Below are 23,619 nucleotides of genomic sequence, written 5' to 3' on the forward strand. Positions count from 1 at the left end.
ATTTTTTTTTTTTTTTTTTTTTGGTAAAAGTGGCCAATATTTAAAAGTAACTTTCACCTTTTTCTGATTCTAAAAGTAACTTATTAATTGCATAACATTTGGAAAATATCTAAATAAGAAAATTTACTGTGATTCCACCACCCCAAGATAACTACTGTTAATATTTTAGCTAATGTCTTCCTGACATTATATATGCATACACACAGAATGGATCACATTCCAGATACACCTTTTAAAAATCAGAGTTTTCCGCTTAATGTTACTTGAACATTTTCTTATTTTCTTAATCTAATTTTTAATAGGTGCATTGTAATTATACGGATGAATAATTTATGTAAAATTAACTGTTATGACATATTTGTTTCTATTATTTGTCCTTACAAATAAAGTTGGTTTGAGTTTCCTTTAAAATAATTTTTGTTCATGTCTCTGATTATTTTCTTAGAATAAACTCCCAGAATCAAAATGACTAGAGCAACAGGTTTGTATATTTTAATAGTTTTTTATATGAATTTACAAATTGCCCTTCAGAAAGCTTACAATAATTTGCATTATTAACAAATTTATACAAGTGTGTATTACTATGTCATCTTCATTATAGTAATGAGAGTTAACATATTTTCAAATATTTTCAACTGAATGGGTGAAAAATGTCATATTCCTGTTGCTGTAATTTATGCTTAATTGGTGAGGTTGAAATTTGTTTTTTCACACATAAAAATTAATTTTATTTTGTATTTTATAAATTTCCCATCCATATTTTTCCTCCATTTTTCTACTGGGTAATTATCTTAAAAAAATTTGCCCTTGAGTGCTTTGCACACCTCCAGATTTTTCACTTTTTATATACTTTTATACTCTAAATGTATTGCCCAGTTTTTAGTCAGCTTTTAAGTTTGTCTACAAGTTTTTATTTTGTCATGTAGGTTTATGTTTTTCAGTGCCAATCTACCATTCTTTTCTTTTAGTTTTTGTCTCAGGGATTTTTTTTTTTTTTTTTTTTCCAAGACAGACTCTCGCTCTGTTGCCCTGGCTGGAATGCAATGGCATGATCTCGGCTCACTGCAACCTCCGCTTGCTGGGTTAAAGCGATTCTCCTGCCTCATGGTCCCAAGTAGCTGGGATTACAGGTGCGCACCACCACACCTGGCTAATTTTTTGTATTTTTAGTAGAGATGGGGTTTCACCATGTTGGCCAGGCTGATCTCGAACTCCTGGCCTCATGATCTGCCTGCCTTGGCCTCCCAAAGTGCTGGGATTACAGGTGTGAGTCACTGTACCTGGCCTGACTCAGGGTGTTTAGTAGTTTTTGTGCTATGGACCCCTCTGAGAATCTGGTGAAACCCATGGATTGCTTCTCTGATTAGTATTTTAAATGCACAAAATAAAATACATAGGACTACAAAGAGAAATAATTATACTGACATAGTTATCAAAATTATAAAAATCAAATTTGTGATGTAGTAACATATGTACTTCTTTATTAACTCATGAGAGAAAATGATCTAGTGGCAGGTGTTATATCCACTGTGGTCTTGAGGTAGTAAGGAATGAAAATGATTTTTCTAGACACCGTAACCACTGTAATGTGATATGAAAAAATGTGCAATTTTGGTTGGTGACAAAGTCAGTTACTTGTTTTGCTGCCCGTATTAAAATAAGAAAAGAAATGCTATCAGAGATCAATGAAAATAAAGCTGTCATTCATTTTGCACTCAGGTTCCTGGGTCCCCGAATTCTGCCCACAGGGCCACGACCCCAGGTCACTGAACATCTGGAGGGACAAAAGAAATAACCAGAGGTTAACATATTGCTGCCTAAGCCAGGAAAACCCAAACTCCTTCTGTTTAGGATTTCTAGGTTGGGCACATTTACAATCTCTTATTAAATCATGAACCTTCTGTAGCATTGTTAGGAGGAACTCTACTTAAAGCTCTAACTGCAACCCATATTTTGGAAGTAGGTAGAGGTATTGTTTGTAAGAAAAAATATCCACAAAACAGGTGGGAAAAGTCATGTTTGTGGTTTTTCTGTGAGCTAAAATTACGGTAATTATATTAACATACGCTGATTCGTTGTTGATTAAAAATAAGATTTGAAGATCTGGTTTCTGAGTTAGAAAACTAGTTTCTTTACTAATAAAAGATCTTTCTTTTGGCAGAACATTTAGGAAGCAGGGGCTTCCATGCCTGTAGGACATACAACAGAAAGCTGGGTTGAGCTGAATTTTCTGCTGCAGGCCATGCCCTTTAATAACGTCCTCTTGGAAATGAAAGGGCAGCTGGTTATGCTTGGCTAACTTGCCAGCAACCCTTGGACTAATCTCAGTTTTACCTTCTTTTGTACTTAGTTATATCCCCCGATTTTTTCCATCTTCCTGAATACTCTCTGGATATAGGGCTTAAAAATCTATTTTCTCTTCAAAAGTTGTAGAAGGATATCACTGTTTTAAAATTCTAATTTTCAGGCATCCTATTTTCTAAGTGATTTTGCATGACTATTCTCTGAAATTGATCTAAATCCACCATATCCTTTGATGACATTAAATCTTCCTGATATTGGTAACTCTACGGGTAGGTACCTTGTAGAAGTGAATACTCTGGGGGGGATGGCAGGAGGATAGCTGAATCTCATAGTGGTAAGTGCCTCTTCTTTCATTTTTATTCCCAGACCAGCAGTATCAGCATTACCTGAAAACTTGCTAAAAATGCAAATACTTGGGCCTCAGCCTAGACATGAGGCCCGGGCGTGGTGGCTCACGCCTGTAATCCCAGCACTTTGGGAAGCTGAGGCGGGTGGATCACTTGAGGTCAGGAGTTCGAGACCAGCCTGCCTAACATGGGAAAACCCCCATCTCTACTAAATATACAAAAATTAGCTGGTCATGGTGGCGCATGCCTGTAGTCCCAGCTACTTGGGAGGCTGAGGCGTGAGAATCACTTGAACCTGGGAAGCAGAGGTTGCAGTAAGCTGACACCATGCCACTGTACCCCAGCCTGCATGACAGAGCAAGACTCTGTCTCAAAGAAGAAACCCTAGGGGTGAAACCAAGCAAACTGTGTTTTATTAAGCCTTTTAAATGATTCTGATGCTTGCTCAAGAATCACTGGTCTAATACATTAGTGAAGAATTTCTTGAGTTACAGACTTCTGAAATGAGTCTGAAGAGATTGATCAGAGGATTGTTTAGAATACTAAAGGAGGATACATACTCATCATCCCTTTGCTAGATGTAAAATGAGAAAGTCTTTTGGATTGACTGGAAAAGATTATTTGCACTGTGTCAAATGCACAGGTATGCTGTTCTGTCAGGAATTACTCTTGAAGGCTTTACTAATGTTGTCAAGCTGTTTTTAGACTGGCAGTGGATCTAAATGGCAGCCCAAGAGACAGTAGAAGGTATGGAGACAGAATGGGGAAAGGAAGGGTGTGAGCAAACATTGTCCTTCCCACGAGCCAGAACCATGAGCAGCTACATCCATGAGGACAGTACTGGGTGGGCAACCCCAGGCTTGGCTGGGAGAAAGAGATGCCAGAAAACATGTGTGAACTCCACTCACTGGGTCACTGATGGAAGGTCACAGAGCCTGGGATGAAGCAACTGCAAATATCTCCAACAATAAAACTAATAGTAGCTCACTTAGTACTTACAGAATGCTTACTCTGTGACAGGCATCATGCAAAGCAATCTAAATGAATTATCTCATGGGATCTTTGCAAGAACCCTGGGAGGGAGATGCGAAAATTATCCACATTTTGCAGCTAAAGAAACAGATACAGAGAGGTCATGTGGAAGACCACACAGCGAGCAATGGGGGAGCCAGTCTGGGAACCCACAGTCTGAAGCCAACATGTCTTACCATCACCATGTCATTCTGTCTTCTGCTATTCACAAATACATATGAAAGAGCCGGAATTTGCCCAGTGAAATAGGGAACATTCAGATCTATTGCCAGTCTAAAAGCAGCCTGACAACATTTGTAAAGCCTTCAAAAGTAATTCTTGGGAAAACAGCCCACTTGTGCATTTTGTGTGATGCAAATAATTTGTTCCAGTCAATCCAAAGGGCTTTCTCATTTTGCAAAGGGATGATAAGCTTTACCCGCTCATTAGCCAGGCTGGTATCATTCAAGAGAATCTTTTAAAAGCCAAGTTATGTCATTCATTTTTAAGCCAATATAAATATCTGTGTTATAAAATACGTTAGGAAAGTAATCGGATGGAGTTGTATTTCTGCCACTAACATAAAATGGTGGTAGCTATATTGACAACACTTTATGGACAGGCTGCTTGTTTTATATATATGTATATATATTTACTCTACGATGGGCATCATGCTAAGCAATCTAAACAAATTATCTCATGTGATCCTTGCAAGAACCCTGGGGAGGAGATGCAAAAATTACCTACATTTTGCATCTCCCTCTCAGGATGTATACATATATATGTATATGTATATACATAATCCAAAGATCTGGTTTCAAAACAAAAACTACTTTCTTCAATGAAAGATTTATCTTTTCTTTTGAACACTTAGGGAGCAGTGGCCAACTCACCCGCAGGGTCTAAGTGAGCTGCTGAGCAGTGGGGAAAATGGAAACTCTTATTCTACCAGATGTGCCTCTCTCATTTAGAAATTTCTCACCAGGATCTTGACTCTTCTTAAAGAAGCCCTTCCTACCGGGGTAAGGCTAACCCCAAGGTGGGTACTGTGAAGAATGAATGCAACAAATCACAAAGATGACTCACTCGCTGAGTCCCCGAGTCCCCTTCTCCAGGCTCCGTGGAGCTGGGGAGGCTTTGTGAGAGAGTCATGCTACTGGCGAGGGGGTTTAGACACATTGGACGAAGAAGACTGTGGGCCAACTCTCGTAAACAGGGGCAGGCTGACCCTGTTCTGTTGGTATCTGATGGACAGGTAGTGACTTCTGGAAGGGTTGGCAGAAATCCTTATGAGTGGTGTATCCTTGCTGAGGAGACAATTGAATCCCAACAGTGGTCTGGTCTTCAAATCAGTAATGGAGGCATTGGAGAGGGTGAAAGGAGAGAGGAAGCCCTGCCGCATGTGCAGTTTAGAAAGGGGTATTTTCCCACCCAAGAGAATTGGCACATATTCCTTAGCTTTCAGGACTAAGCCTGTCTCCTGCTATTGCAGTGGGTCTTTTCATCTTCCATAGCTCTGGAGGCTGCCCCAGACACCACAGAGGTTTCATGTGCCCTGTTCCATAGGTCTCAAGTTCTTGCGTAGGAACTGGATGGAAGCTCAGGACGGGACCCTCACCTGCTCCTGTGGGGGTGAGCGGAACTCCTTGGTCTTCCGGGCAGTCAGGGCCGCCGACATGTTCAGGGCCTGCATGAGCTCATTGTAGCGGAACTTCTGATTTGCCTGCAGCTTGGAGACATAAATGTCACCAAATGCCACAATGGCCTCCACTCGGTGCTGCAGCTCACAGTCGCAGAGATAGCTGAGGAGCTCACACATCTGCAGTGAAAGTATTATATATTTAACACTTTGTGTACATTGGTGAGGCTGCTGGCATCTCCATTTTACAGACAGTAGCACTGAGACTTAGACAATTAAAGTAAATTGCCACACAGTGGTCATAGAGCTGTTACTCAAATTTTCACCATTAAGGTGAAGGCAGTAACAGAAAGCAGCTCACTAAAGACAGAGGAAATCTGCCTGTGGAGAGAAAGAATGGTATTTCTAAGAAAATATTTTCCCAGGAAGCTCAGTAGAAAAACCAGCTCCAGATCATGCATGTGAGTGCTACCTCCCTTTCTGAAATTTTCCAGTCCTGGAGGATGGAAAGTAGAGATGCTTGTCCTTCTCTCCATCTTCCACTGTTTTCTGCACTACTTTTCTGGGATGAGTTGTTTTGGATTGTTATTATTACCAAGCTTATCACTGTTAGAACTTATTCAACAAGCACCATAATCATCAAGCACTCTTGGCCAGTCCCTATGCCGAGCACTTGACATACCTCATCTCCTTTAACCCTCAGTGTGTTCCTGATATTTTTATCAAAGCAGAAGATCTATTAACCTGCCTCCACTTAACCACCTGCAGCTTACCTGCAGCTTGACGGACTCGGGTAATCGAGTCTGCAACAAGCCTTTGACGGGAGCCTCCTTGCTGGCCTTCTCCCCAGCCTCCACAGCCTTCTCCTCCACCTGGGTCACTTCCTCCTTTTCTGCTCCCTCCTCTGTCTCCGCACTATGCTCCCCAAACACAGAGGGATCAATCAGGAGGAGGATCTGCCGAACATCGTCGTCATCAAACACGCCCATGACCAGCAGGGTTCCAATGAGTTTCAGCACAGGCACAAACTGGAACTCCACAGACCCCCCTACGGGGTCTCGGATGTGGGCCCCGCTGCACTGCACTGCCTCTGTCAGCATACTCAGAGCCTTCGTCCTGAGACTCTCCAAGGGAATCTCAGGGCTCTGTTTTTGGTGCTCCTCACCAGTCATGACAAAGCAAGGGGTGGAGAACCTGAACCCGGGCTTGAGACATGTTCTCAGGCCCACCCCAGGCAGTCCATGCCTCTTGGACTCGTCCGGGAAGAGGCGGATATTCCTGGTGGTGCTGGTAATGGGGATGATGTACTCGTTCTTCATCATCAGCTTCCTCTCCTTGGCGTTGGCCAGGTGGATGCTGATGAGCAGGTCATAGAAGCCAGCTCGAAGGAGGCCGGGGAGGTACTTGTTGTCAATGGCATAGAAGAGCTGGGAGAGGTCCACGTGGCTGCACAGGGCGTAGGCCACGCGGCTGTTTCCCAGGGCGCACACCGCGCTGTAGAGCCTCAGCGTGTGGTAATGGAACCTCATCAGGTCCTCCTGCTCACAGAGCTCCAGGATATCCACACATCTGAGGACAGGACGAGCAATCAGCCACACCAAGCGGAGAAGAACCCACCCGAATCCAGCGATTTCACCCAGCCCAACGGAGGCAGAGTGGGTGGAAGGATGGAGGGGTCTCTGCCACAGTTTCTCTTATGGCTTATCATGCCTCTCTCAGCTCTGGTCCATATTCCGGTTCCTAGTACTCCACCATATTTAACTACAAGACTCTCAAAAGCCTGCAAGATGCTGGTTTACCAACTATGAAAGTCCTCATTATTGGGAAAAAATCCAAAATTCCCAAACAAAACATTCACATAGATGAGAGCGATGACTTGGTCATCTTACTTGTAGGATCAAGCAGATCTTGCATTTCCCTGTGTAAAATCTCCTCAGAAAATGTAGATTATGCTTTCAGTCAGTCTACCGTCTACATCAGGGGTTCCCAGTCCAGGAGCCATGGACCGGGACCAGCAATAGATTCTCACAGGAGCGTAAACCCTATTGTGAACCGTGCATGTGAAGGATCTAGGCTGCACGCTCCTTATAAGAATCTAACGCCTGATGGTCTGAGGTGGAACAGTTTCATCCTGAAACCATCCCCACTACCCGCTCCCCCAGTCTCATACACCACTGTCTATGGAGAAACTGTCTTCCGTGAAACCAGTCCCTGGTGCCAAAAAGGCTGGGGACCACTGATCTGGATCATTTGTATATCCAGTCTATCACTATCCATGGGGTGTTCCTCCAACAACCGGAAAACAATCGCACCTGCACTCTTGTCCCGAGAGGAAACACCTTCCAACCTAAAACCAGTTAACATAATCCAGCTGGCTTTCTCCTTGATTTAGAGCTTCCTTGTTTGTGTGGGTCCAAGGCCTGGGCTCTAATCTCTGCTTAGATTTTCCATTTAGTCTGATGCCTCATCATGGATTTGAAGACCCTGCAGAATTGACTGACTTGGCTGGGCTCCTGGTCTTTTCTGCCCCTTTCCTGCTGTGGCCTGCTCTGCTGCCCATGACCCAGTGGGACATCTAAATGGGACCTATGCAGGTGTCAAATACCTCCACCCTTTCCCATTATGCTGCTTTTTTATTCAAAGAGGTCAAGGAACAGCAATAACTATAACATGTATTCCTTACTACGTACAGAAACTGTACCAGATTATACCTATACCATCTCATTTTTTTCCTCCCAGAAACCCTTTGGGCGGGCACTTCTCTCACTGTGTAGATGAAGAGAGCAACGTTCAGAGCCCACAAGTAATGTACCCAAGGCCACACAGCCAGAAAGCAGAAAGAGAGAGCAAGGGGATTGAACCCCAGCCATAATTAACAGCACCTCTTAGCAAGGGGGGACCAGGAACCTGATTCCTGATTCTCTAAGTCAAGCTAGGATGCCTCGTTCTTCTCCTTCCTGTCATAAATGATGCATATTTCAATGTAAACTGGTTTTTAATTAGAGGCATGGCACTGTTCCTTGATCCCAGGCACTAGGAGCTGCAACAAAGGTCCTGTGGCAGCACCTCGTAATATGTTTCCTGCTGTTTCTGAGTAATGAAAGTGGGAAGGAACAGAAACTGAGGCACTGGGGAAATAAAATCATATTGGGACTAAGCAGGATCCAATACAGATGCTCCTGGTTCCCTTCTGGGCTTGCCTGGCTCTGCCTCACCTGCCCCCAGGCCTGCCCCTTCCTTCACGGGCCCCTCTGGTACCTGTTCTCCTCGGGGATGTGGAGCGCCATCATCTGCAGGGGTTCCAGGCACTGCACCACCCAGCCGTGGCGCTCGCTCACGCGCTCGCTCTCCACCTTCAGGAAGCTGTTGGGTACGCGGCTCCAGAGCACGGGCTGGATGGTTTGGACGTCCAGCCGCGGTGGACACTGTGGGACCGGGTTCTTCTCTTCACTCTTGAATATGGCCGCCGACAGGGGCATTGCGTTCTGGGGCACGTGGGAAAGGCATTGGAAAAGAAACACAATTACTGGATGACGCACCCAGACGTTTTAACCACGATGGTCAGTATAAATTAAAGAGGGACAGATGTATCCAGGGACCTCTAAGGGCTTTACCAACATTAATTAGCACTTCAAATAATGGGTTAGATGAGCATTAATTGATTCTTTCAGCACCCAAAAGAGGCGGGCAAAGGGGAAGATAAGAATGCATATTCTATCATCTGAATTCCACAGGAAAGGGCAGGGCCTGGGGGTTGGGGGCTTATGGGAAGTGAGCGGGCTTCTCCTGTCTTCTGAGGCCTGGGATTTTCCCCCAATGCTTAGTTCTGCTTTCTCTTGTCATGGCCATTAGATGAGAGGACAATAAATACCTTCAGCTTTCCAAGTTCAAACTGAAACAAGGAAGTACTTGTAGGCTGCAGGAAGACTGCTGGGAACACTTTGGTGTTGGGCTCCACCTGGAAATCAAAACAAATCGAAAGCTTTGGCCGGAGCTGGGCAAATATCACAGCCGGCTCAGCCATTGGGTGTTTTGGTCAACAATCTCATGCCAGTGATGGCTAGCTGTCTGGTCATTCTCCACTGCTCAGAAATTCACGGAGACCGGGTGTCAGCCAGCAGAGATTGTCACAATTCCACACCTTAAACACTCACTCTACTTGGGGCTGAATAATCCCAGGTCCTTTCACTTTTTCTCTCAGATACCTGTAGCCAGTGGCTTCCTCCAGTGCACAGCAGGATAGGTAGGTGTGAAGCTAACTCCCACCAAAGGCACACCCGTTGTTGGTCACTGAACAATGTGATGTGCCTGCACTTCATTGAGCCCAGAGACGCGTGGCACATGGGCAGAAGCATCATTCTCCACACCTGCCCACAGGAGATGATCACTGGGATAGGGTGGTGACACAGGCAATCGACATCAGTCAAGCAAGCCCAGGGAGATTCCATGGCAGGGTTTCCCAGCCTTGGCACTGCCAACATTTCAGGCCAGGTAGCTCTTTGGGGCGGGAGCCATCCCGTGCACTGTAGGATGCTGGGCGGCATCCCTGCCGTCTGCCCACTGCCCATCAGCAGCACTCTCTGCCCCACCACTGTCATGACAACCAACAAGGTTCCCAACATTGCCAAATGTTCTGTGAAGGGCAAAAGCACCCCCGATTGAGAAACACTGCTCTACAGGCAAAGACTGTGAGGTCCCTCGCTGGAATAACAAAAGGACACTGTCTCCCTCCCAAATCTCTCACTCTCCCGGGGTTCCTCTGAACTCATCTCCACCCTCTCCACCCCATTCTCACTCTTCAGCATTCCAGTTCTTATGTTGAAGGGTCTGGGATGCACTGATTGTGCCCCAGCTGCCACTTAGATGAAGCATTAGATTTATCAATGTACCACACCAGGAGCTCCAGGTATTATTTGCTCCCTTTGATGGAGGAGCCGCCTCTGAATTCTCCAGTACTAAAGTATTTTCAAGGGAGAGTCACTGGAGGACGATGGAAGACTACATAAAGTCTCCTCACACACTGAGACTTTAATTCCACCAGTTGAAACCTTTTAGGTTGAAGAAAACGTAGCTGTTAGAAAATTCTTGCAACTTTCCCCATCTACAAATGAGGGGATGGCAGGTGTGCTGGACATACCCTAAGGTGACCCCAATGAGTCATCATTCCCCTAGAACTTGCGTCTCGCTTTCAGCAAATAGAATGGCAAAGGTGAAGGACCTGTCACTTCCTAGATTATTTTATGTAAAACTTCATCTTGGTGGACTGGAGAGAAAGCTTCTCCAGATGATCTTGGAAATGTGAGCAGCTATACTGGCAAAGGGCTTATGAGAGAGCCACGGAACAAAGGAATTCTTGGGGGTGGAGGGTAGGGAGAGTGGCCCCAGGATGCAGTCAGCATGAAAACAGGACCTCAGCTCTACAAATGCAAGTAACTGAATTCTGCCAACAAGCACATAAGCATGGAACAGGATACTGAGCTCTAGAAAAGAATGCAGCCTGGCTGACACCTTAACTGTATCCTTGTGAGACTCTGGGACTGAGGACCCAGCTACACTGTGGCCAGACTACTGATCCACAGAAATCATGGGATAATAAATGTATGTGATTTTAAGCCACTAAATTTGTAGTAATTTGTAATGTGACAACAGAGAATGAGTACAGTGAGTTTTCTTTTTGTCAAAGCAATTGTCATAGGCTTTCTTTAAATAATGAACTTCCTCAATGCATTTAGACATGAGATTTACAAAACCACACAATTATATGGCTGTGACTTAGAAGATTGCATGATTTAGTGCTATCATTTGTTCATGATGAAACAGGCTGGACTGGTTAAACCCCAGACTTTCACCCAGTACATGGTCCTTCTAGTACACAAAAGTGGTCTCACATTTCAGGTAAAAATATTTGGTTTATACTGGATGTTCCACGGATGATATGAAGAGATAAGTGCCAGTAAAACCAAAATGTTGGAGTAGACTGCTAGTACTGTCTGGCTGTGCCTGAAACAAGCCTTGTAAAGGACATTCAACAGATTATTATGTAGTATCTATTATATACTTGCTTTGTGCCAGACCCTGAGTTCATGGTAATGAGACATGAATAGGAAATTATGATTTGATGTTGTTCTGACTTGAGCTATAAGGCAGGAGTCACCCCTGGGCTGGCTCCCAGATTTCTCAAATGCCCACTATGTGACACCTAGAACAACTTGTAGCCCTCAAGTCACTGCCAACTGAAGGGAGCAGAGCTCCTGTGGCTGAGAAAACTTCATCTGAACCAGCAGGAAGCCCATGTGTCTGTGCAAACAGGGAGAGAGAAATGCATTCATTCGAAGGCTTCCTTAGCTGAACTAAGTCACACCAGTATAGGGAGCCACAGCTTGAAGAGGGAGTTTTATTTTCCGGTCCCTCAGGACAGGTTCCTGAAAACTTCATAAACCGCCCAAACTCCAGGGCTCTCCTCAACCCTCCCTGCAGAAAGTAGGTGTTTTGAGAGCATGTAGGATGCGCTGGGATAGGTTTATTCTCCACCATGCAGAGTGTACTCCCACATGATAAACACAGGAAATTTCTCTTCAATCACTAAAAGAAGAAGAAACACAAGTGTGGGCTCATGAGGGTGTAATGAGGATAAAAATGGGCAATTGGTGGTGTGGTAAGCAGGATTCCAGAAGGCCCTCCGGGACCCCGGTGTTACTCGTGCTATGTGGCGTGGCAAAAGGCATTCTGCTGATGTAATGCAATTGTACTAACCAATTGCCCTCAAGATAGGGAGACCTTGTTGGCCTTTGCAAATTGCACGAGTCTTCTAAAAGCAGGAGTTTTCCTGCTGGAGGAAGAAGGCAAAATCACAGAGAAAAACCGAATGTGTCCTTGTTGGCTTTGAAATGGAGGGGGGCACATGTAAAGGAATGTGGGTATCCACTGGGAGCTGAGAGTGGCCCTGGCTGATAGCCAGCAAGGAAACAGGAGCCTTAGAATCTATGACCTAAGACCCATAACCTCAAAGAACTGCCAATATCTTGAATGAGCTCAGAAGTGGAATCATCTTTGAGCCTCCAGATGAGCCTGGTTCAGGCCCAGGGCACACTTTGTGTTTGGCCTTCTGAGAACCTGAGCACCCAGTCAAGCCTGCAGAACCCCGAAATAATGTGTGTTGTTTGAAGTTGCTAAATTTTGTGGTAACTTCTCAGGCAGCAATAAAAAAACGCCTACAAGGGGATGTCCCAGCTGTGGGTCAGTCTGGTAACACATACTTGGTGAGCATTCACTAGGTGCCAGGTACTGTTTCATGCATGGGGAGGCGGCAGTGAGCACGGGAGAGGGTCTCTACCCTCAAGGAGCTTACCTTCTAAATGAGGAACTTCCATGCCCATGGATTGTGCAACCAGCCCAGATTTAGCACTGCTGTGGTGTGCCACTGACACTCTCCCTTTTGTAGCTGAGGCACTTTTCATCACTGGCTGATCTGTTCTGTCCTTACAATAATGGACATCCTTTTTCTAATCACGTGTGAAGGTCATGGCATAGGAACCGGCCTGAATTGAAAGCTAACGCCTCTTATAAATCCGGATCACATAGCTGCCTGTGTCTCAGACTGGTGTGCCTGGAGTGGCAATCACTGAGAAGCATCTCTTGAAGGTAGATTTTATTTCTCAGATTCTCCACTGATTATATTAAGTGGGACAGAAAAATGTGTTCAAATTGCTTATCACTATTTAATGGGGAGGTCTAGAAACATTGTTTCAGAGACTCCTTCTCTCGTTATTTTGGTTTCGAGTCCTTTCCAAATCTGAAAGCCAGTGTATCAATATTGCTGGACTGTTCTTCTTGAGATAATTGAAAAATGAAAATGGCTACAGCTGTGGAATAACAACGATCCCCCTGTCAGGGACCAGATGCATGGCAGGACACGTTACTGTCGTGCCTGGAACGAGAAGGGGGCTGGCTGGGTGTGAGCCGCTCAGGTTTCTGGACAGAGTCCTGACACCGTCTCCTTTGTAGCAGCATTCTTTAGGGCAAGAGTCAGGACTGGGACTGCTGAGCAGGGTCATGAGGATTTCTATGCACGGGGTGGAGGAAGGCTCTCCAGGAGGTAGGTACCAGCACCCAGCCAAAAGAAGACAACTGACCAGCCTATATCACCCAGGAGGATGGTGAAAGGTGGGCTAAAGCTGCCACAGTGTCCTCCTCTTCAACATCACGGGCTCTTTCCCAAAGCAGACAAGTCACTGCTGCTGCAAATGCCATGTGAACAAATTAATTAACTTTTTTGAACTGCCAAAGATCAGCTAGTCTTAAAAGTTATGAGATGCTTTAGCGTTCTCTGCAGCTCAGGGAGGGCCCTTCAGTTAAACCCATTTCTAAAGTTAATGGGAAAAAGCTAATGGATTCTGAAGGACAGCAGTAACGTATATAAAATACTTCTCAGGGGATTTGGGGCTGGAGGAGATAGAATCATGAAAAAGTACTGGAAGAAAAATACTTGACTTTCTGTCTCAAAGCCTGGCTTTGCGAGTGCATCTTTCTGGAAACAGTTGGTTGTGCCCCAGCTGCTGAAGCAAGTGTGCCAAGTGGTGATGATTCCCACTTTCTCCCAGGAGGAGGAGGAGGTGCAGAGACGGTCATGCACGGCAGGAGGTGCTGGAGAGACAAGGTGGCGGCCTGTGTGCCAGCAGGCTGTTCACCGCTCCCAGGAACGGTTTGCTCCATCTGTTCTTAGTCAATGAACATTTCAGATGGGAGGTGGCTACTCTGTCTCCTCTCTACCTTACCTCATCTCTCCAACCACAGGCCAGAGAACTGGCTGCCAACAGGCTTTTCAGCCTGGAGGCTGTAACCTGAGGCTGACTTAAGAATCAGTTGTATCCATATACATCATAGCAGGATGTTTTTAATTTGCTATAGTCAGGTAAACCAGTGACCCTGAAAAACTGCTGGATTCCTTAAATACTGCATGCCACTCTCCTGCTCAGAAACCTTCAATGGTTCCCCATTTCCTATCTATACCTCCCTAGTTTTCCAAATACATTTCTTACCAATAACTGTAAGAGCCCTATGCGATGTCCACCGATCCTTAAGCACACTTCATGGTTCCCTATCTCCATAATGCTTCTTGAGCTATGTATTCAACACTCTTCTCTTTCTACCCATGAAAATTCATTCATTCTTTAAGACAGGGTCTCACTCACTCAGGCTGGAGTGTAGTGGAACAATCATGGCTCACTGCAGCCTTGACCTCCCCAGACTCAAGCGATTCTCTTAGCCTCCTGAGTAGCTGGGACTACAGGTGTATGCCACCACACACAGCTAATTTTTGTAGTTTTTGTAAAGCTGAGGGTCCACCATGTTGCCCAGGCTGGTCTCAAACCCCTGAGCTCAAGTGATCTGTCTTCCTCGGCCTCCCCAAGATACTGAAACTACAGGTGTGAGCCTCCACACCTGTATACAAATGCTTTTTCCTTTAAAAAAAAATCAAGATTTCTCCTTAATGAACATGTTCCTGACTGCTCGTGATGGAATGAGCTCTTCCTTTTTTGAATTCGTATAGCGTTCTCTGTCTACAAATACTTGTGACTCTCCATTTTGCCTTGGAGAGTCAAGAATGTTTAACATAGACATTAATTCCTTAACTTCCCATCTGCCATAGTATGCTCTGTGGAACTCTAGGTTCACAGACTATTACTGGTTCTTAAAGTTTAAAAAGTGCTTTTCTTTGTCAAATAATTTGAGAATTGCTTGGTTAGATAGGTTTCTTTCTGAAGTACTTCTCAAAAGTTTCAGTGTGCTAACCTTCATTACAAAACTTCAAGAGAATTTGATATGTGGCAGTTTCCCAAGCTCACCTGGCCATCAAGAATGAAGAGATCAGGCTGCTTGTGGTTAATGACAGGTAAACCCACATGTGTATAATGGATGGTTTTCCTGAGTAGCTCTATGGAAGTTCACAGTCCAGGAAATGAGGAAACACATTATCTATATAAATGTATTTTTTTTTTTTTTTTTTTGAGATGGGAGTCTTGCTTTGTTGCCCAGGCTGGAGTGCAGTGGCATGATCTCAGCTCACTGCAACCTCCATTTCCCGGGTTCAAGCAATTCTCCTGCCTCAGCCTCCTGAGTAGCTGGGACTACAGGCACGGATCACCACGCTTGGCAAATTTTTTGCCCTTTTAGTAGAGATAGGGTTTCACTGTGTTAGCCAGGATGGTCTCAATCTCCTGACCTCATGATCCCCCCGCCTCGGCCTTCCAAAGTGCTGGGATTACAGGTGTGAGCCACCGTGCCTGGCCTATAAATGTATTTTTAAAGCATCCTGTAAGGTAGTTATAGGGAATGTGGATAACCTTTTTGCAAAAGGGATACTTCCTGGCAAATTAATCCATTTTTATAGGTTTCTGAGTACAGAAGTTTCTTAAAGTGAGAAGTATTTCTGTTCACACTTTACATCTTGCATCTTGTATAGTGCAGGTAATAGATAAGGCTGCACAAGAAATATTTATGAAATAAATGAACAACCTTTTACAGCTCAACACCAAGGAAAAGCGTTTTCATCCTCTAGAAAGATGACCAGCATATTGGATCAACAATCACTATGGCAATCACAGTGACTGCCCAGCCCTGTGTTCTCTGCACACAATGAAGTAACTTTGTTCTTGTTTATCTGCTGTCCTAAGTGGTCCATGGCCCACACGGGCTCATCAGCTTGACACACTGTGACAGGAATGCTGAGTACCGAGAACAAGGAACACAGTCACAAACACCAGGCCTGGGATAGCCCTGTTTCGGCCCCAGAAGCCGCCCTTACCTGGTAGCAGGTGCCCAGTTCTTTTCCGTTGGCTGAGAAGGACAACATGCCCATTGCCAGATCCACAAGACAGCCGATCTCCAGGTCCACGTTGCTCCGATTTGATCTCTGGGAACTGGCCACTATGTCCCCGCCCCAGACCATGTAGCAGTTGCTGCGTTTCACACTAGGAGCCAAGACAGGAAAAGGCAGAGAATCTGGACTGGGGCAGTTTGTAATCAAGACTCAGGAATGAAATGAAAATAGCTACAGAAACTTTCCTAGGAAGCTTTCTGTTCAGCCCCAGATAATTTTTTTTTCTTAAATGAGTTTATTTAGCTTCACCCCCATTTACTCAGACACCAACCACTCAGTGTAGGGGTGTGGCAATCTATTCAGGCTACCTCCTTCCAAAGAGCACAATGTTCAGAGAACTGTTTCCAGACTCAGCATCAACACACCTTTGTGAAACAGATCAGGGAATGGTAGCATCCCACCACAGAGATGGGAAATTGAGGCATGGGGTGAATGACCACCTTTGGCAAACTTACGTGGGGATTTGGAATAAGAGGCAGAAACAAAAGTCTGGTTTCAGAGTCCCAGTCTGGTAACCAGCACAAAAGGCCATAAAACACTTGAAAACTCAGGCCCACATTCCTTAGGATGGCTGGCCTGGGCTCCCTACGAAGTAGTTTTTCTCTGACACCTTGCCACTACCTTGACTTATATGCCCCTGTCCTTCCCAGTGCCTTGGAGTTCTGCCTCCCGCACTACTGGCTAACCATCAACTTAGGTGCCTTGCTTAGCTTTCTGTCTACCAACCCCCAGAATACAAAACTCCATTATAGGTATTTACACTTAAAATCAAACTGTAATCATGAAAAAGTCCTTAGGGCTCCAAAGCCCAATCCCTTAATTGTAGGATTTCACATCCCAGGTGAGCTGTGGAGATGTGCAGTGGCTGAGGTGATTCTCACAGCTCCCCACCATGGGCAAGAGATGACTGATTCTTTCTCCTTCTAAACCCACACTGGTGTACGTCAGCTCAGGCACCTGGTCCCTCGAAGTGACATGACATGACTTTTCTCAAGTTAAATCAAAGGGTGACTCTATACCTGATGCAAGAGCAGCCCCTTTAAACATCTTAGGGTCAGTGTGATGTGACTCAGCCCGGCTTCCTGTTGTGGTACTCAGCATGGAGGGCAAAGCCACACAGGGCCAGGGACAGTACATCTGGCACCGTGGGGTGGGTAGATCCTGGAATAGATTCTGTCAACTCTGAGAGTTGCTCCACCTCTCGGGATGATGTTCTTATTTGAAAAACCAAGGGTTCACTTAGGATTCGCCAAGGTTCCTTCTGCCTGTAGAAGTCTATCACTTTCTCCCTTGGTAAGCATGCATTAATTTCCTGTCCTCTCCTTTGGGGCAACAATGGGTCTGCTCACTTCCTGTGAAAGCCATCATGCTCACTTCCTGTGAATGCCCTCCTCCTGCTCACTTCCTGTGAATGCCCTCCTCCTGCTCACTTCCTGTGAATGCCTTCCTCATGCTCACTTCCTGTGAATGCCCTCAGGCAGGGGCCAGTGCCAATAGCCTCTTTCAAAGAGTTATAGCATTATTAGAGTTCCATAACTGCAGCCATGTTAGTACTACTTTTTAGTGATTAAGATGCTAGCCACACTGATGACTAATACAGAATTCACTTAATAATGTATTCAAGCTGTGGGAATGTGAAGCAGTTGGCTTTGGTCATATATTAAAGACCTAAATTCAAAATGTCCTAAAGCATCTGTAAACAGATTTTGTATTTATTTCTTATTACGTAGGACAAAGAAGTAAGAATTATTGAATGTGTACCATACAGTATGTCTTCTCCTAGGTGCTAAAATGTTAATTTCCACAGTAAGTATGGCCACGGAGACTCAGATAAATCAAGTAATCGATCTCGTATGGTAGAGCCAGCAAACTGGAATTACAAACTCAAATGAGGTGGACACTTCTGCCTTTTCTTCTGGCTGAAGAACAAAGCCTGGGTTGGTCAATTACTTTAGAATCCTTTCCTTTCCAATCTAAACCAGATGTTGCTCACAGCATCTATTTTGGCTTTCATAGTGATGGACATTCAATAACAGGAATAATAATTATACAGCTGACCCTTGAAAAACATGGGTTTGAATTGCATGGGTCCATTATACATGGGTACACTTACAGGTGAATTTTTTTCAAGCACACATGGATTGAAAATACAGTGTTCACAGGGTGCAAAACTCACATATAGGGAAGGCTGACTTTTCCTATACCGGGGTTCAGTGCTGATTGCAGTGATTGAGTATGAGTGGATTTTGGTATAGGTGGAAGATGCTGGGGCAAATCTAGCTCAGATACCAAGGGATGACTGTAGTTGAAATTTATTGAGTGCTTGAGTTGAGGCACTGTCCTAAGAATTTTTCTATGAATTAACTTATTTAATCCTCACAATACTCCGTGATAATAGAAACTATTATCCTCATCTTATAGATGAGGAAATCAAGGCCCAAGGAGATTAAGTGACTGGTCCAATGTCATACCCCTACAAACCCAGGCAGTTTATTCTAAAGACAGCACTTTTTTTTTTTTTAGATAGAGTCCTGCTCTGTTGCCAGGCTGGCGTGCAGTGGCACGATCTTGGCTCACTGCAACATTCGCCTCCTGGGTTCAACCAATTCTCCTGCCTCAGCCTCCCGAGTAGCTGGGACTACAGGCATGTGCCACCATGCCCGGCTAATTTTCGTATTTTCACTAGAGACAGGGTTTCACCATGTTGGGCAGGATGGTCTCAATCTCCTGACCTCATGATCTGCCCACCTTGGCCTCCCAAAGTGCTGTAATTACAGGGATGAGCCACCGTGCCCTGTCTAAGCCAGCACTCTTAACCAGCTGCTGGTCCCTCATGACACAGTGACTGTGACTCACCTCTGGCCACTAGTCTTTGGTGAGCCAATATTCTCTAAAGGGCACTGGTTGCAAGACGTTCCTGTCTTTGTAGGGAGCAAAAGCCAGCTTGAAAAACAACTTACGACATCTCTACATATGGCCGTATAGGGAAAAGATGCTCCTGTACCTCACGTAGGTGGGGAACAGAGGGAAACCACAAGCCACAGTCTCCCGAGTCACCTCTGGAGCACATCTGGCCAACAATCCCTTCTCTGGCAGCGCCAGCAGACCAGTTGGAGGGTATGGTGTGCCTAGAATGTGCTTGCCCCTAAAGTTTCCTAATTTCTATTTGGTGGTTATTATTCATGAAGTCTTAGTGTCTCTTTGATTCCTTATGCTTTCAACCATTATAAGCTCTTGGGAGGAGGAATTCTGAGTGTATCAGTTAGTGTGTGATGTGCTATATCTTTTTATTTCTTCTGAATCAACTTCTCTCAAGCACCCAGAGATTTTCTGTCTTGTTCTGATGTTGTAGAAATTGGGACTTGCCCAGAGGTCCTGGAAAAAACTCTGAGAGAGATCACGTACCCCACTGCCGGTCTATACTTTCCATCCCTGGGTCACAGTTTATATACATGATGAAGTTCTTCTCTATTTTCACTAGCACTTTTTCTCACTGTCATAGTACTGGTTTGTTTATTTGAAGCCTGTACTTCATTTTCTCCTTTTAAGAGAGGCTGAGATGTTTCCTTCTTTGGGTGTGGGATGGAAGAAAAAGATTGCGGGGAGGGACTGAGAAGCCCGATGGCTAACCCTGCCACTTGGAAGCCCTCTTACCTTTCGTGCACCCGGCCTCTTTCATCCCCTAGGGTGACAGTCACTGTGCAGTTTTTATTCAGGTCAAACTTTTCACTGTACAAGTGATAGTCTGGAGTCACCCATCCGACCCAGACGCAGGATGGATCCTGTCCAGCAAAGACGCGGACGGCATAGTAGCACTGCTGTGGAGAGAATGCAGACGGGAGTCAATGGCCCCCATCCAGTTGAGGAGAGGGGGCCCAAGAGGCAGAAATAACACAGCAGCTCACTTGGCTCCTTTTTGATTTCTGGAAAAGTGCACACTAGTAGAGGTAGACTACATGCTAGATCTGGAAGGCAGGCTGAATAGGGATTCTGGCTTCCTAATTTTTCCTTTCTATTTTGCTGTAGCATCTGGCAAAGCGAATGCTTAAGCTAATCTATCACCCTTTGCCCAGAAGACGCTGGTGCTGAAATCAGGAGATGCTGTGGATGGAAGCAGTGGCAACTGCTCAGAATGGCAGCACAGAGCCCTAACCCTCTCCTGGGCACCAGGGCAGATCTGGGCTGCAGGAGAGAGCAGGCACAGTCTCTGCCCTCAGAGAGAGTGGTCAAGGGTCACAGTGTTCCTGTTACACTTTCTCCTTCTACAAGGAGGTCCAGTGTTTTTTTCTGGAAAGTCTTGAAAGAGGTTGCTTAAGAAAGAGTTCACGTCACGGCCAAATGTGCTTTGTATAGCTGTCACACTCAACTACAGGCAGTATTGAGAAGTATTGCAGTTTTTGGCAGGGCTCACACAGTTCATGGGGTTATCACTGTGTTACAACAATAGCTACAGCACTGAGGCAGGTGACTACCTCATCATTTTCCTTATGAAACTGTGCAGATTCATTCTTAATGAAGTGGCTCTTACTTGCAGTCTGTCAAATTTTCTTGACCGGAAGAAAAAAGGGTCAGCTAGACAAACCTGGGTTTAAATCTTGACACTGCCAGGTATTCATCATGCGACTCTGGACAAACCATTTGTCCTCTCTGTGCAAAATATTATGCATAATATTATCCATTTCAGGGCTTGCTGATTAATGTTAAATGAATTAAATGGAGATTAAATGGGAAGGTGACAATGTGCCAAGCACAGTGTCCCATACACACTAAGTGTGTGAATCTTACTCCTGATGAAGGTGACCCTACAAATTTAGGATTGTTGGATAACTTTACAGAAGGGTTGACACACATGCATTGCTTCCATAAACTTTTTTTTTTTTTTTTTTTTTTTTTGGCCAGATGCTAAAGAAGAATGAGCAAAAGAAAGAAAAATCAGGAGGTACTTTTTGACTACTGTCTAGGGACCAGAAGTAGCTTCCATTTTCTGTGCTGGCTTCTTGCTCTTCTTCTCATTTGATTGCTTTTAACATCACTCCTAGTACTGCACAGAGACATGGGGGAGCTGACTCACAAAAGTTTACACAAAAAAAGCAAACCAAAAGATTGAATTGAGCGCCCTCCACTGATGCTCATTTCAATCAGAAAGGCAGTGTTGGGTTCCTGATGGCAAATGGGCAGCAAGTACCCAAAGATACCCAATTAGGAGCTCCAGGTAGAGCTTTTGCTTTGCACTGAGTAACTGTATTTCTTTTCCCCACTTGAGAAATGCCATAGATGTGTTCTGGAAGCATCAGGATGGATATTAAAAGACAGAGTAATTGGCAATTAAAGAGGATCTCTAGACAGATCTTTGCTGTAAGGGGCATATTACCAGGCACAACGAAGAATCAAATAATTAAAACCATAATTGAGCACATTTACTTACTGTTGTTGTATGAGAGAGTATTTCTTGCATCTGTTTCCTGGGGGAAAGATAATCCATGTTTTAGTTATTCAGCTGTTTAGGGAATCCCACAGTTCCGACAGGCAATTGATCTACCTTTAATGATCAAGGCAAGTTTAAGAAAGTGGCTACTTCCTAGACACAAGTGATTGCAACTAGTCTTGGGACTGTTCATTTGTAAGCTGTTAACACAAGGCAGGGATGCGACTCCCAACTCTTATCCCTCAGCCCAGAGGGTAAGTTAGATGGTAAGTTGAGAGTGAGGATGGAAGACTGCAATAGTACAAGCGGGGATACCTCTGAATAGGTTATCCTATTCTCTCAAGCAGCTGTGCTTGTTTAAAAGCTTGGTAGAAAGCAAAACTCTAGAGGAAACTCCAATAAGACGGCTCCAGGCAGCAGACATACATCAATGATTAAAAATAGACATCAGGGGAAAGAAAGACAGAAAGGAATAGATTCCTTATCAGGAAGAAAGAAGACACATTGCCCATGAATCACACAGTTGCAGAGTTGGACAATGCCCATAGTTATGCAAAGGAGGCAGTATCTGCCTCCAGAAACTTCTCATTACACACAAAACCAAAAATAATTGCACCCTCTTATGCCCTCACAAAACACAGGAGTTGTGGGCAGCAAGGAAGGTAGGGGCTCCGAGTTCAAGAAGAGCAGCAACTTTTCCACCAGATGCGTCTGTTTAGCATGATTGGCACCTTAATTGTGCACGGGTGCACACACATCCTCTTTTTTTTTTTTTTTTAACCTGACTGAAGGCAGAGAGAACCCTATCTATGGAGTTCCTCTGCTGAGTTAGGGTAAAAAGCAGAAAACCCACTTTACAGCAGATTCAATGAGTGCCTCTGAGAACCGGAGGCCTCACCCTCACCTTTTCTGGAAGGCTTCACTGTCCAGACAGGGGCTGTGGCTGAAGGAAGAGTGGCACTCAACAGGCATGCTCAAGCGGCAGTAGATCATGTCGGCATTGCTATGCTGTGTGCCAAATGTCTTATGGGTCACCTTGAGACACGGAGGGCTGTCCATGGTGCCATCAATCCTCATGACCTGGAAACAGGACAAGTCCTTACCTTGACATACCAAAGGGCCTGACCTTGACCCAGTCCCTGCTTCCCTCGTGGACGTGCACATGGCAAGGCATTCTGTGAACTACAGAAGTAAGCTGTGTCCAGTGATAATCAAACTATGATTCTCATCATTACTTGGGCCTTGTCCTGTAGGAAGAAACAGATCTGCTCCCGGCTAGGGAAACTAGAGATTTAAAAGCATGCTCACTGGGTTCTCTGTAAGGCCAAGGGTGGAGAATAAATGCGCCAGAGTGGGGTAGCATCTGGCAGACACAGCGTAGTGTTCACAGAGGCTAACCTTTTAGGGCAGGGGGCAAGTGGCTAAAGAAGATAATCTTTCCAAGCGCTGTGCTTGTCACTGGGCATGAGAACATCTAAAGGAAGGGGCCAAAGTAATCCCAAAGCTCAGGAAGGATGTCCAGCTCCTGAGGAGGGCACCCTCCCAACCCAGCCCAGCTCTCTTCTCTGCCACAGTCATGGTCTGAAGGCTGAAGCTCCTGGATCCTCCTCCCAACACTGGAGAAAGCTGCAGTTCCTAGGCACAAGCATTGCAGGGTGCACAGTTGAGGGAGAAAAGGTCAGAAATGGATTTTTGCAATGTGTGTGGAGAGGGAAATGCAGGGATACAGGTGAAATGAACTGAGGCTTACAATAATAATTTTCTTATAATCTGAGCCTCTTCTTTGCTCTCTGGAGAGCTGTTCTTGTCCTGGGTCCTATGAGAATACTTCATATTTGTGTGGTTTGTATATTTTTCTAAGCAGAGGGCCTCTAGGGGTTTATGACCTCCAAAAGTTTAAGAGTCACTTTTCTAAAGTAATGGTTAGGAAGGAATCAGAGAAATAAAAGTCTCTACTATTTAACTGAGGAAGAAAGTGGGGCATTAAGGTTGATGCTTGTTGAATTCAGATGGG

The 23,619-nt window shown here is 44.9% G+C and overlaps 1 protein-coding gene across 2 annotated transcripts in view; it reads right to left on the reverse strand.

Moving 5' to 3' along the window:
• Positions 1–23,619, reverse strand: part of RYR3 (ryanodine receptor 3) — a 407,410-nt gene that overhangs the window by 205,855 nt on the left and 177,936 nt on the right. For both annotated transcript variants that reach the window (XM_030930996.1, XM_030930995.1), the window contains exons 28-35: positions 22,510–22,685; positions 21,606–21,642; positions 19,835–19,998; positions 16,106–16,271; positions 9,173–9,259; positions 8,560–8,786; positions 6,075–6,870; positions 5,281–5,481 (exon numbers count right to left, since the gene is read on the reverse strand). In XM_030930996.1, the coding sequence (XP_030786856.1) occupies positions 5,281–5,481; positions 6,075–6,870; positions 8,560–8,786; positions 9,173–9,259; positions 16,106–16,271; positions 19,835–19,998; positions 21,606–21,642; positions 22,510–22,685 (1,854 nt within the window). The remainder of the gene's footprint in view (positions 1–5,280; positions 5,482–6,074; positions 6,871–8,559; positions 8,787–9,172; positions 9,260–16,105; positions 16,272–19,834; positions 19,999–21,605; positions 21,643–22,509; positions 22,686–23,619) is intronic.

This window comes from Rhinopithecus roxellana, chromosome 5 (genome assembly GCF_007565055.1).
Source record: "Rhinopithecus roxellana isolate Shanxi Qingling chromosome 5, ASM756505v1, whole genome shotgun sequence".
In the NCBI taxonomy this organism is placed as follows: Eukaryota; Metazoa; Chordata; class Mammalia; order Primates; family Cercopithecidae; genus Rhinopithecus; species Rhinopithecus roxellana.